The sequence below is a fragment of the Nannospalax galili genome, unplaced genomic scaffold (genome assembly GCF_000622305.1).
Source record: "Nannospalax galili isolate Female #2095 unplaced genomic scaffold, S.galili_v1.0 scaffold160, whole genome shotgun sequence".
Classification (NCBI taxonomy): Eukaryota; Metazoa; Chordata; class Mammalia; order Rodentia; family Spalacidae; genus Nannospalax; species Nannospalax galili.
This window is the reverse complement of record NW_008346900.1, coordinates 1,784,882-1,799,486: the sequence shown is the minus strand read 5'-3', so window position 1 is coordinate 1,799,486 and position 14,605 is coordinate 1,784,882. Positions and strand designations below refer to the sequence as shown.

The 14,605-nt window shown below is 55.4% G+C and overlaps 1 protein-coding gene across 1 annotated transcript; it reads left to right on the top strand.

The window, feature by feature from the left end:
* Positions 1 to 3,309: 3,309 nt before the first annotated feature.
* Gata5 (GATA binding protein 5) lies at positions 3,310 to 11,683 on the top strand. Its single transcript, XM_008843242.2, has 6 exons — positions 3,310 to 3,829; positions 5,206 to 5,381; positions 9,596 to 9,721; positions 10,175 to 10,262; positions 10,466 to 10,590; positions 10,997 to 11,683. Exons 1-6 carry the CDS (start codon positions 3,310 to 3,312, stop codon positions 11,150 to 11,152), a joined length of 1,191 nt encoding a protein of 396 aa, XP_008841464.1. The 3' UTR covers positions 11,153 to 11,683.
* The last annotated feature ends 2,922 nt before the right edge of the window (positions 11,684 to 14,605 follow it).

The window sequence follows — 14,605 nt, the reverse complement described above, 5'->3', positions numbered from 1 at the left end:
CAGACAGGGAGATGAAGAGGTTGCTCAGTGGTTAAGAGCACTGGTTGCTCTCGCAGAGGACTGGGATTCGATTCCTAGTACCCACGTGGCAGCTAACAACCGTCTATAACTCCAGTTCCAGGGGAATTGGACACCCTCTTATGACCTCCACGGGCATTGCACAACACGGGTGCACTCACATACATGCAGGCAATGCACTCATACACGTTAAATAAAAATAATAACTTTTTTAAAGTTTAAAAGAGAAAGGTCAGTGCTCGCTTCGGCAGCACATACACTAAAATTGGAACGATACAGAGAAGGTTAGCATGGAAAAAAAAAAAAAAGAAGGCCAGACAGGATCACATAACCATCTGCAAGTGGAAGGTGCTGAAGCACAGGGAACAAGCTGGGTCTTGAGGGATGTGTAGGAGTCTGGAAAGTACAGAAAAGGGGAAACAAGGGCCTCTCTCAGTCAGGGAATATCAGTGAGATCACCTGGGTAAAGAAAGAGGCACAGGCTTGGTGGCAGAGGCAGGCCCAGGAACTGATAAGCAGGATCATAGTATCAGAGGTGAACTTTAGGAGGCGGTGGCAAAGAGCTACAGGAAACTGAGATTTGCTGCTGTTGAGCTGAGACTCCTTCCTCTTTGGCTCAAGTAGAAGAATCCTGTGAAGGGGTTCCATACTGTCACTAGTGTCCGTGTCACTGCAAGGCAACCTGATCCAAGTAAGGGACACCCCACCAACTGACTTCTGCTTCTCCTCTCTGTGTGCATGTGAGCTGGTTCCCATTCAGACAGCACCAAGTTGCCAGTGTCTTGGGCACCCCAGTGGACTGCTTTCTGGAGCACCAAGCCACCAAAGAGCCCACAAAGGGTGCTGAAGGGTAGGTGGTGGTTTTGTGCTGGTTTGCTTGCTTGCTTGCTTGAGACAGGGTCTTCCTATACAGCCCTGGCTGGCCTATCACTTGCTATGTAGACTAGGCTGCCCTTAAACTCAGAAATCCCTCTGCCTCGGCCTTCCTCTGCCACACCAGGTGTTTGTTTGGGGTGTTTGTTTATTTGTCTTTTGAGACACGGTGTCTCTTATGCAGCCCTGGCTGGTCTGGCACTCACTATGTAGATCAGGCTGACCTCAAACTCACAGCAATCTGCCTGCCTCTGCCTCAGGAGTGCTGGGATTAAAGGTGTGCACCACCACACCAGGTTTGTTTGATGTTTTGATGGCTTTGCAAAGAGTGAACCTCTTTCCCTCACTTACCTGGTGGAGGCCAGGAATTCCTCCTTAAGTGTATTTGAAATTCCTCATTTGTCTGAATCATTGAATTACTGTGTGGCTTGGGCAAGTCTTCCAGCTTCTCTGCACTTTGTTCCCAGCGAGTTAGGGGTCTCCCTTTTCCATCCGTAGTCATCTTCCCATTTCCTTTAAGCATTCTCAGTAGGAGGCTATGGTGTTGGTGTGCTGCTCACTGGCCAAGCACAGGCGTGTGCAACCAGACCTGGCCAAGAGCAGCCAGCACTCTGCCAAAATGGGGGCCCATCAGTGCTCAGGGCACACTGTAAAGAGGAAGACCTGCACAGAGAAAGCATGCAGGGTTGGGGTGAGGAGGGACACCAAACCTGGTAGCTGAAGTGATGTGCATGCCACAGGAGGAGAACCATGAAGTCAGTTTAAGCAGCATCAACCCTGGGCCCTGAAGGAGCTGTGCGGAGAGAGGAAGAGGAGAGACCAGGACAGCGAGATGGGAGGGAACTGGAAGCAGGGAAAGCCACCAAGCTCCCCGTCCCAGGAACAAGCTCCCCCAAGTCAGCTTCTGTTCTCACCTCCAAGGCTCAGATTCTGGAGCCCGTGGTGGGGCAGTGAATGGTACCCAGGCCCAAGGTGCCCCCTCACCTTCCACCCTCGGCTTATACCCAGAATCCCTGCATGCTTCAGGAGAGCAGAGCGCTTCGGTAGGAGCACGTTGGCACTGTCCGGCTCCTTTCTGACTGAGCCCGGTTCTAATCGGCTAGCACACTGTGGAGGCACACCTCACCCCCAGACTTGTCAGGGTACCCTGATCTCAGGAACCTCTACCCCACCCAGGTTCCTGGCTGCAGCATCTGTGGACCAGCATGAGCTGAGGTGAGTCCTGCAAATGAGAAACATTCAGGACATTTCTTCCAAGCTCAAACCCTCCAAAGCTGCAAGGTACTTTCCTCCATCTGGAGCTCAGGGTAAGCCAGGAGACCAGGCACTGAAAAACTGAACTAGGAGATGCTTGGTGATGCTCTGCCCTACAGCGGCCCAGGAGTATGAGGTTCTGAATTTCCAGCACTTGGACGAGAGTTCCATGTTCCCCAGCCTGTGAAAAGTCCCAGGGGACTTTGATTGTAGCAGTTTGAACTGGGTCGCGGCCTTAAAAGCCAAGTCACTCCTCTCAAACTTCCCTGGCCACGGAGTCTCACTCCCGTAGTTTTAACTTGCTCAAAAAGAGTAAAACCAGGGCTCCCCCTGGACTTCAGGTGTGTAGTGGCAAATCAATCATGTAGTACCAGTCTAGGGCCCTTGAAGTCCATCTTGAAAGCGAGATGCCCGCATAGGTTCGAGAGATCAGGACTTGAGGAGCAGGTCAACAGGGTTCTAGCACCGTGTGTGTCCCTAGGTGCAGCGGGGCCTGGGCATGCACTCATCCACTAAGCCAGCTTTGGGCTGGAGCTCAGAACAGGCAAGGAGCGAGGGCTGGGACCCTGAGTCACAGGAATAACTGCAGCTGTCCGGACCCGACGGCACCCAGCCTGCTCACGTGGCCTGCGTTTGTTCAGGCCCAACCGTGGGTACCCGGTCGTCGCGGTCGCTGAGCCCCACTAGCAGAGCCAGTTTCGGGTCACGTGGCACCGGGGCCAGAGCCCCGGAGCTGCGCTGACCGGAGGGGAAGGAGGGACCAACTCCCGAAAGGGAAGGAGCGACGCGGCCGGGGCGGGGCCGCCCGCGCTCTCGGGATTCCCTGCGGAGCCTCTCCGGCTGGGGTCCCCAGTCTGCAGCCCTCGGGTCACCCGCCTTCGACCGGCGCCGCGTCCTCCCGCGCGCGGTGAGCGCTCTGGCCGGCGATCTTTCCGCGCGCCGCGAAGACCTCGCTCCCCGGGCGCTGCGCCTCTTCCAACCCGCGGCTCCTCCCTGAACGACCTGGGACGGGCGTCCCCGGGGAACGGCAGCGGGAGAGCGGGGTGCGCAACCCGAGCGGCGGCACCTGCCCAGCGCTCGCGCGGGCGCGGATGGAAGCTGCCCGGTGACCGTGACCTCGACGCCGGTCCTTCTCCTCCGCAGGTCGAACTCGTGCCAAGGAAGATGTACCAGAGCCTGGCGCTGGCTCCGAGCCCCGGCCAGGCCGCCTATGCCGACTCGGGGGCCTTTCTACACGCCTCGGGTGCGGGCTCTCCGGTGTTCGTGGCGCCCGCGCGCGTGCCTTCCATGCTGCCCTACCTGCCCGCGTGCGAGGCGGGCCCGCAGCCTCCCGCGCTCGCGGCGCACCCGGGCTGGGCGCAGGCGGACTCCCCGGCCTTCGGCCCCGGCAGCCCGCACCCTCCGGCCGCACACCCGGCGGGAGCCGCCGCCTTCCCCTTCGCGCACAGCTCCCCGGGCCCGGGCGGCGGCGGCGCAGGGGGCCGGGAAGCCGGCGCCTTCCAGGGAGCGCTGCTGACTCGCGAGCAGTATCCGACCCCGCTCGGGCGGCCCGTGGGGTCGTCGTACCCCACGACCTACCCCGCCTACATGAGCCCCGACGTGTCCCCGCCGTGGACATCCGGACCTTTCGATGGCAGCGTCCTGCACGGTCTGCAGGGCCTCCCGGGCCGCAGGACCACCTTCGGTGAGTATGGGGCTAGGGCCGCCCTGTGGGTCCGCTCTGGCGCCGCCGCTCCAGATAAACCCGCGTGCTACGAAACGCGCGCCTGCTACCGGGCTCTCTCCCTAGATCCGATCCCGCGGCGTCCAGCCCAGAATTCCCTGGGCCCAGAAGCCTTCGAGGAACACGCCGGATGAAAAACACCAGGGCTGGAATTATTTTTTCTAGCATAATCCAAAAACGTAATCTATTTCTGCTTTTCATCCGACTGAATCCAAAAGAGCGTTCTGGGTTCTGCCAGTTTGGAGCCTGTGTCTTATTTGGAACTGAGTTTTGGTTTTCGAGACAGGGTCTCAATATTGTAGATCAAGCTAGCCTCAGAGGTGCCTCAAGGTGCCCAGTCACCACAATCCTACCTCAGCTTCCCTGTGCCATGGGATTACAAGCATATGCCACACACCAAGCTGGATTTGGTTTTTATAAAATCAAAATAACGATTATTTGAGCAAGTCACCACAGCCATCTCATTCTACAGCACTGAGAGTTCCATACCCCAGGAACCCAAATTAGACTGATTAGATTCCAGGGCTGTAATGCGGGGAATTGCTCCACCCGCTTTCTGAGTATTTTCTAGGCACGGCTGCTACACTGAGGGGGGAGGGGGCTCTGTTTGCTGCCTCAGAGCCCTCTTTGGGCCACCCCTGGGAGACTTGGAGGTCTGGCCCCCTCCTCCACAGCTGCCTCTTGGCCCCTGCAAGTCTGGCACACTTAGGGGTCCAAGGCACAGGTTTGGGGAACCCTAGTCCTTGGCCACCCGGCACAGCCCTCCTGCCTGGCCCCCACCCCTGGCCAGGAGATAATTGATTCCTGCCCTGCCCCCAGCAGTGCTGTCTGCATATCTGTGGTGCCTGGGTGGGTCTGGAGAGAACGGGAAAGCAAAGCCCTCCACCTCTACTCAGAGTCAGGGATTCCCTGATGCCTGCTGCCTTCCTGCCTTCAGAGGGAGACTAGTGGTTGACACCACAACAAAACTGACAGCAAGGCCATCAGGGTCCTTGAGGAATCTCAGATCTCCAGGAGGCCCCTAAGCGGGTAGGAGATGGCCATGGGGGGTACGGTGCTGCCAGCCACTTTTGTCTGCTTCCCAAGCTTGTTAAAAATATAGAGGCTGGCATGGACCCTGGTTCAGAAAGGGGGCATCCCAGGTGTTTATTCACACTCCTGCTTGATAAAAACGAACCCTAATGAATTTCACTAAAACAGAAAGATTAAGTACAAAAATAAATCACTTTTTTTAAGTAGTAAGTTTAAGACAATGAAAGGAGGACAGAGCCCAACAGAAGCCCTCCACACCCCAGGGGGGACAGAAGCCCCTGTCCACAAGCTTCTTGTTCCCACAGTATCCGACTTCTTGGAGGAATTCCCAGGCGAGGGCCGGGAGTGTGTCAACTGCGGGGCCCTGTCCACGCCACTGTGGCGCCGTGATGGCACCGGTCACTACCTATGCAACGCCTGCGGCCTCTATCACAAAATGAACGGGGTCAACAGGCCACTTGTGCGGCCCCAGAAGCGCCTGGTGAGTGTGGCAGGGAGAGGGCCAGGACCACAGCCACAGAGGGGACAAAGAAAATGGCTGGCTCCTGCAAGCTCACAGGTGTCCAGGCTCCTGAGGGGTGGGGTGGAGATTCAAGCACAGGAGCACCGTGGGGAACCCAAGGCTCCTGGTTGGGCCAGGCCCACTCAGTTCCTCCCAGGAGCATGAAGACACCTCCAGGGGCAGGCAGGAGCCAGATCCTGATGGGATCTGGAGGGACCTGGCGGGACCTGGCTCAGGTATTAGAACCCACAGCAGCACTGGCTGCTCAGCACCTGGCAGAACAAACAGTGTTTCAGAGCTACTTGCTACGTGGCCACAGGATGTCTCAGGGCCTGGTTTGGGGATGAGCTCTGCCCTGGATGTGGAAGCAGGACCTCTGTGGACCCCTGGGGGCTCAGTCCTGCAGTGGAGGTGTGCTGGTAGTGATGGTGGCAGGTGGCAGCCTGACTGGATGTCAGAGGCCTCAAAGTGACCCACCAGGGCAAGGCTTGGAAAGGGGCACAGGTGTGTTGCTGGGGGTGTCGAGAACTTAAATAAGAGGATCTTTGGGTGTGTGTGCTTGGGGAGGAGCGCTTCCTGCCCATACTTTGAGGATCTGCACGAATCCAGGTCTTTCTGCTTGTTGCCGAATTCTCTGAGAAAACTTGTTTTCGCTTTTGGTTCTTCCTGGGAGTGCGTGGGTAAGAGTCGGGACTCTGCGGCTGGTTAGGAGTGAGGGTTTAGGGTCTGGGACTGGGTGCGTCACCAGAAGTTGCCAAGATTGGAAGTAACTTTGCACTTTGTCATCTGACAGGCAAACCTTCAAGTTCAAGTTTAAATATGAGTTTGAGTCGGGATTGTTGGCAGCTTACCTAATGTTCACATACAGATTGTGGTGGCTATGTGGATCCCAGGCCCCAGCAGGGCCATTCCTGAACACCAAGTCTAAAGGTGTGGGCCCCGAATGAGTGCCAGTATGTCTCCCTGGAAGGTGCTTCTCATCTCCAGGTCTCAGAACAGGCAGTTTCTAAGGGCTGGCTGCTGTAGTCCTGTTAGGCCTGCATTCTTGGAAGTGGTTTCCTGCACACCCTGACATGGGGCTGTAGCTCTGTACAATCTCAGTGTTGTGGGCACATGAGTCCCTATGATAAGCACAACTGTGTGAACTCCAGGAGGCAGGTGAGATGCAGGAAGGGGTTCCAGGGAAGCCACGTCTCTCTCCTTCTGAGCTAGCCTGGCATTTGGGGATCTGCAGGCCCACCCTGCCACCACACTGGGCCTCTTGCCATCCAAGGGGCTACACAGAGCTCACTGTGCACTTTGGCCCCTTCCTTTAGCAATCTGCTCTGTGATGGGGTCCCTCTCCATGTGGGCTGCCCAACCAGGTTTCAGTAACATTTACTGATGTGGAGCCAAGGACAGCAGGATAGACAGGTGGCACAGGCATTCGGGACTGTATCCCAGGCTGCCAGGCACAGTCTCCCGAGGAAGCAGACCTACTCTGTCCCTTGACTGCCTACTCTTCCTCCATGCCAGGCTCTGAACTGGGCACCCAGACACAGTGGTGAGCAGAGAGGAGTCAGGCAAGAGCCCACTAGTCTGCTAGTGGAGGGGTGGAGGGGCGGGGCTCTCTGTCCCTCACAACTGAGTTTTCCCTGAGCTGACAAAAGACACACCTTTAACCCGGTCCACTGTGTCCCTCCAAAGAGGCTCCACTTGGAACTGGAGGTATTTTGAGCCTTGGCCCATCCCTAAGGTTCCAATTGCCTTTTCACCCAGCCAGTGTTGGGTAACTGAATTCTGGGATCTAAGAAGGCCTCTACCAAATTTTTCCCCTTCCAAAATGCTTCCCAGCACAATAACCTGTCCCTCCAAGGGAGGCTCCAGCCTCCTTCCTTGAGTCCACCTTGTCCACCGGGCTGATTTATTTAGAGGTCCCTAATTCACAGAGGCTAGTGCTCAGAGATGCTCTCCTTCAGGTGAAGAGCCATTGAAGACGAACTTCTCTTGAAAAGGACAGAATGCCGGGCGTGGTGGCGCTCGCCTTTAATCCCAGCACTAGGGAGGCAGAGGCAGGTGGATCTCTGTGAGTTCAAGGCCAGCCTGATCTACGTAGTGAATTCCAGGCAAGTTGGTGCTACAGGGAGGTCCTGTCTCAAAAGGTTTAAGAAAAAAAAAAAATGCAGCCAGGAGAAGGGGGCTGGTGGGCTCCCAAAAGTGGCCAGACATGGCTGCCTGCACAGATGAAGAGGAAGGACAGACGGAGGTTCAAGGGCCCCTTCAGGGTGTGGCAGCAGGCATGTACCTTAGTGCTCAAGAGAAGAGGTCTGCTCACCAGGCCCCTTGCTCTCCTGTGCCCCCTGGGCATGTCTGAGCCTTGGTTCCCCTTTTGTGCAGTGATGGTGTCTGTGAAGGTTCCAGAAACAGTAACTTCTGAGGTCATTTGTATTCCCATTTTCTTTTTTCTTTTTTTTTGGTCTTTTTGAGACAGGGTCTCCCTGTAGTGGGGCTGGCTTGGAACTCACTACATAGACCAGGCTGGCCTTGAACTCACAGAGTGCTGGGATTAAAGGTGTGCGCCACCATGCCTTGGCCCATTTTCCTAATTTTATAAAAATAAAATATAGTCAGAATGAAAAGGTTTCAATGTGGCTTCCAGATTTTTCTCTTGGACTCCTCAAGGTATGGGAATGGGCCTGTGTGCCTTTCTATGTGTGTGTGGTCTGCACACATTTTTGCTTCTCACCTTCTATGTCTCAGAGAAGCTCTGTACCCATGGCAGGCAGCCATGAAAGCCTCTATGTATACGCATGTGTGTGGGTGGGTGTGTGCCCACATGCATCTGTATGATAAGGCCCAAAGTGCCTCGAGGTCCCAGCTGGGGCTCCCCTGGGGCTGAAAGTCTAGCAGGACGTGAGGCCTGCAAAATGCAGGGCACCCAGTGAAGTGTGACTTTCAGATAAACACAAATATTTTAATACTTATATCCCAAGTACTGTAGGGAATACAAAGTCCTCCCTGCCCATTTTGACTAGTGCCCTGGGATTGTAATTGAATGTGTAGCCCTGGACCAGGAAGGGGACAGATGGGATCAGAGGTGCTGTCCAAGGGCAGCGACAAGGTGGGGACAGAGCAGCGCCCTCTAGGGACAAGGTCTGTGACTAGTGGCTGGAAGGGGGTATCACCACAAGACTGGGACATGGAGTTCAAGAAGAGCATGAGGGGAACCCTGGGCTGGAGCCACCAGTGGTAGTGACAAGACTGCATGACACACTGAACTGTGAGCAGGGAGAAGAGGCACAGGTCTCAGGCAGCTCCGGGGACATTGGGCTGGGAGAATACTGGTTGGGCCCACAGTGGTGACTCTGTAAACACAGCATGGAGAGCCCACTCCCACCCACCCTCAACGTCATTTGTTAGTCCAGGATCCCGTGTCCAACTTCCTCAGTGGCTTAGGACCCGAGGTCACCAAGCACAGGGAAGTCTGGGGTCCCTAGTGGGATGCAGGCCTGTGGGATCAGGAATAGTTTCCCTTGGGAGAAGTGGTGAAATGGGTGGGTACATCCGAGGCCAGAATGCTTCACGTGGCCCAGTCTCAGGAGACTCCAGGCACGGAGCATAGCAAAGGTGAGACATGGGCAGATGGGACCCTGCAGCCTCCACCTGACACCAAGTAGGTTCTGGGGAGCTGTGGGAAACTGCTTAGTGTGTGCTCTGAGCTCTTGGGAGGCAGATGTGCAGAAGACCAGCGGGTCCCTGGGAGTTAACCTCTGGCTCTGACCTCCTGAGAGGCCTGTGGCCTCGAAGTACTGCTCCCCGACAGAAATGCAGAGTTTAGGCCAACCTGACTGACTCGGGGACAATGACAAATGACAGCTGTGTTTCTGTACCCAGCCTTCATGGGCTCAGACCCCACAACCAGACCCTGAAAATTCTATTACAATTCACTGATGGGAAATGCCCAGAGCTGATAGGACCTGTCCTGGGACTCAAAATGAAAGACATGTCCTGCCAGGTCAGTCCATAGCAGACCTCAGGCCTTCAGCACCCCCAGAAGCCTCACTCAGCCAGAGTGGTCCCTGACCTTGCTGCTGGTAACTGATGTATCTAGCCTCCATCTGTCCTGTTCATTGCCATTTGCTGTACCAGAGCCCCCCAGGTCTGAGCCCTGCTGTCCCCAGCACTGGGCTCACCCCAGCTCCCACACCCCACAGTCCTCATCCCGCCGATCCGGCCTCTGCTGCTCCAACTGCCACACCGCCACCACCACTCTGTGGCGTCGCAATGCGGAGGGTGAGCCTGTGTGCAATGCCTGCGGTCTCTACATGAAGCTTCATGGGGTGAGTTCTGGGGCAAGGCTGTCTCTGTCCAGCATCACAAGGATGCCCCTCCACCCCAACTGGATAGAATGACTCTTGACCTTGGCTTGAACATGTTGTGGACGTGTTACACACATGCCAACGTCTCCCCTCCTCAGGGGGACCAGTCTGCTGCCATCATACCCACTGTGCAGACCTACTAACTGAGGCTCATGGGGCTTCTCAGGGCCTTTCAGTCCAGGATAGATGATGGACACTCCAGTCTTGTCCTCAATCCACCCCACTCCCCCATTTCCTGTTTCTGAGGGAGATGGGATGGACTGAGGGGAGCTGACCCGACAGACCTGTGCTTACAGCTCAGCCTAGCATCTAGGAGGGCCTGGCTCTGAAAAGTGGGATGGGGTGGCCACTATGCAAAGGCTCAGGGGTGAGCAGAGACAGGGAGCAGGCATCCACCCTCGCTGTCCCTACCAGGTGCCACGGCCACTGGCGATGAAGAAGGAAAGTATCCAGACAAGGAAACGGAAGCCAAGGAACCCAGCCAAGATCAAGAGCTCTGCAGGTGTGCAAGGAGCCTGGAGGGAGCCATTCCCAGACCTCTGAATCTCACCCTAATCCAGCCTGCTGGGGTCCTTTGGCTGGTTGGGAGAGGGGCACATGATGTGAGATGGTCAAGCAGGGGAACATAGGTGGGAGAAGCCACACATGGTAGGAAACGCAGCCAAACCTGCACCCTCTGTAAATGACACCTTTCTTCCCTTCCAGGATCCACAACACACACCACAGCCTCCTCTCCCACTGTCCCCAACCCTGAGAGCTCAGCCTCCACTTTGAAAGCAGAGCCCAGCCTGGCACCCCCAGTGTGTGCTGAGCCCACCATCACTTCCCAGGTAAGGGGGATGAAGCAGGAAGGTGCCAGATCCAGGTCTTCACACACCCCCCAGAGAACCCTGACTCCACCCACTCAGACCCCATCACCCACTCAGACACCCCCATCACCCACTCAGACCCCATCACCCACTCAGACCCCATCAGAGACCCCAGGGCATCTCCCAGTAATTCTCCCTAGGGCCTCTCCCAGAATTCCTCTGGTCACACAGCCCTCAACTACCCATGTGGCACCCCTCCCCTGGAGTTGCTGTGTACAGTGTGGCCCAGAGCCCTACAGGCCTTACCAGTTGTGCTCCTCAGAAGGGTTTGCCACCCATCCCAGGTCTGAAGGGCCCTCAGGGGTGAATCACACTGTGAAGGGGCAGGTATCCTCCTCCAGGCTCACACATTCCATCCTCTCTGCAGACCACCAGCCTTACGGATGAACCCCTGGTCTCCAGCCACTTGGAGTTCAAGTTCGAGGCTGAGGACTTTACTTTCCCTTCCTCATCCCTGAGTCCCCAGGCTAGCCTCAGTGGGACCTTACGTCAGGAGGCCTGGTGTGCCTTGGCCTTGGCCTAGGTCCTCAGGAAACTGTCACTGTGGCAGCTCCCAGATCTGGCTGCTAGTCCATGGGGCCTTCACCAACAGAGGCCCCTCAGTGTTTCTTAGTGCTGTGACGAGGAAACTTCATCTGCTGACCTAGAGGACGACACGAAGACACAAAGGATTTGAGCCTCTTCAGGGATAGCAAAGGACTACCCAGACCCCATATGGACCTCTATGCAGCCAAGATGACCCAGGGACGCCCACCAAGGACTTGAATTCAGCTCTCACCAGCAACAGTCAACATGTTTAGAGTTTGTAGCCGCTGGCAAAGGTTCCCAACATCCTATGGTAAAATCCAGAGCCAACTGAAACCGAGTTCTGGCAGGTAGCAGGATGGAGGGTCCAGGACACAAGGGTCTGAGCCTCAAGGTCTTCGTTTCCCACATATGACTGGGCGAGGCTGATAGTGTTTTCTCTCCTACGGACACAGGACTGCCAGGGACCAGTGTGCAGGGTGAGCACTATTCCAGGCTACCAGGACACCACCCCAAGTCAAAGGTGTCATCACAGACTTCTGTATTTATTTGTATGGTTTTTCCAGACAGGGCAGTAAAGGGCCTTGTTCCGATAATCTGTATACCATGGCTTTCACTAGTGGGCAGACCCATACAGAGAGAAGCACTGTTAGGACTAGGTGACACGTGACCTCATAGCCTGACTCAGCCGTTATCCCATCAGTTGGTAACACAGCCTCCCTCGCAGAAGCCTCTTGACACGCCAGCTAGAGGCAACTCTGCCCAGGGACTGGAGGTCAACTCTGAGGCCTTGGTGCAGGGAAGTGACAGGATATGGAGGGCGGAAGGTTCCCTCAAAGCCACACCCCCAGCAGTGTTGTCTCCATTGGCTTCTGCTTTTCACCATCAAGACCTGATTGTCCAAGGTGGTCAGAAGCCTGGATTTTCTTTAATGTGAAGCCTTCTAATTCAAGGCTTTTTTAAAGCCCCCAAGTCGATTTTAAGATCTTTTAAATACTACACAGCTACAGTTAGCCACCAGTGCCTCACGTAGAGGCTGGACCTGACACCATTCCAGCCCAAACAAGTAAAACCCTAAGAGCAGTTGTAGAATAGATCCCTGGCCTTGCACTGCCTCTGCCACTGCATCTGTGGGGTTCCCAGCCTGGTCCCAGGCATTCTAATGACCACTCGGTTCATACGCCTTCCTAAAACACATCCCCATAGTCGGATGGTTACCCAAAGTTACCCTAAGAGCCTGAAGGGATTCACAGAGGCTGACACCTTCAAGATCCCTGGCTTAGAGGGACATAGGGGTGCAAAAGAGAACTGAACACAGTCCACAGACTGACTTGAAGGTGCACACTGGGAACTGGATCACTGGAAGAACGGTGGTCAGAAGCCTGGATTTTCTTTAATGTGAAGCCTTCTAATTCAAGGCTTTTTTAAAGCCCCCAACTCGATTTTAAGATCTTTTAAATACTACACAGCTACAGTTAGCCACCAGTGCCTCACGTAGAGGCTGGACCTGACACCATTCCAGCCCAAACAAGTAAAACCCTAAGAGCAGTTGTAGAATAGATCCCTGGCCTTGCACTGCCTCTGCCACTGCATCTGTGGGGTTCCCAGCCTGGTCCCAGGCATTCTAATGACCACTCGGTTCATACGCCTTCCTAAAACACATCCCCATAGTCGGATGGTTACCCAAAGTTACCCTAAGAGCCTGAGGGATTCACAGAGGCTGACACCTTCAAGATCCCTGGCTTAGAGGGACATAGGGGTGCAAAAGAGAACTGAACACAGTCCACAGACTGACTTGAAGGTGCACACTGGGAACTGGATCACTGGAAGAACCCCCACAAACCCCAGTAAGGGCCCCTTCTTGAAACTTCACCAGCCAGGCCACCTCCTCCATCCTTCTGGGCAGCATAGCAAGGCCTGCAAGCTACACCATTCTTCAGCACACTCTCACCGTGCACACTTGGCTAGGCAGGCTCAGGGATCACTCTGTCAAGGACCCACATTCTGACCCTACCGTTGTGGGGGAAGGGTACCCCCTACATTGACTCCCTAATGATACCATATTTAGACACCCTATAACCAGCTCTGAAAAGTGACTTCCGGGTTCTGAGTAGAGCCAGGAGTGGGCAGTTTAAATGGGGAGCCCCTAAAGCTGCTGGGGGTCTGAGTGACAACCCTGAGAATCCCTCAAGAAGATTGTTGCTTCAGGTAGGAACTGCTCCATCCCTGCCACTTATTACCCACCTGCCTATGGTAGGGAGCCTGTTAAGGAGTTCCCCAGGGCTCTGTCTGGTAGGCCTTGAGGGCCTCTGGAGGGCTTGATGGCACTTACAGGGGTGCAGTCCTACCCAGGTGAGGAAAATGAGATACAGAGAAGTTAAGGGGTCATCCAGCCATGAGGGCTCGGCCACCCTTGTCCTGTCTCCTGTATGGCCCCTCACATCCTCCCACTCACTTTGGTTTGTAGAAGGAGCAGTGGCCTGGGTTATGGAGGAAAGCAAGGGTTAGTGACCTGTAGGCCTCTGCAGTCAGCACAGGGGTGAAGGCATGCCATGTTCCTGTGCTGACTGCACAGGGGTGAAGGCATGCCATGTTCCTGTGGCTGACTGGGCAGGGGTGAAGGCATGCCATGTTCCTGTGCTGACTGGGCAGGGGTGAAGGCATGCCATGTTCCTGTGGTTGACTGGGCAGGCAAACCTCATCTCACATGCTTGTAAAAGGCCTGTTCTCACACCCCAGACCCAGGTATCTCGAGGAAGGGACTACAGACCCAGGAGACACAGAGACCACCATGTAAATACCTCCAAGCAGCCACACCTCAGATTGTGCATAGACACGAGCCAGGCCACAGCCGATTGCATGAGAGCTGTGCATGGGTCTCAGCACAGAGCCTTCACCACAGCTCTGCTCCTGAGAGTCCTTTCTGTCCAAGCCCATTTCTCTTACTGTGGTAGGAAAAGCATCTGTGGCCACATCTGCACCCAGGTAGTTTCTATGATCACTGGGAAGCCGCCAGATAATGAGGCAGCACAGGCACTGACCAGCCCAGGAAGGCTTCCTGGAGAGATCCACATTAAGAGGCATAGGGGCAAGTGGCATCCCCTTAGATAGAGAGGAAGAGGGCTCATCCTGGTCCTAGACTCCCCATCTGTGAAGAAGGGCCCCTAAGGGGAAGGGCAACCAGGCTGTAAGTGATCCCTCCCACTTCTGTTTCTTAACTAAGGTGTGTCCAGGATGAAGGAGGCCATGGGCTCTGCCGTCGCTCATGGTCACTGATGCTAAATTTACTCTTTCTCCTCTTCAAGAGGAAGCCAGTGAACCAGGTCCTTAATACAGCTGCCAGGCACCCCTCCTGGCTGCTCTTCCTCCCTCTACCTACCCCCATCCTGCCCGCTGGTCATCAATCACCAGATGAACTATAGGCTGGCAGACAAGAACTGGGGACCGTATC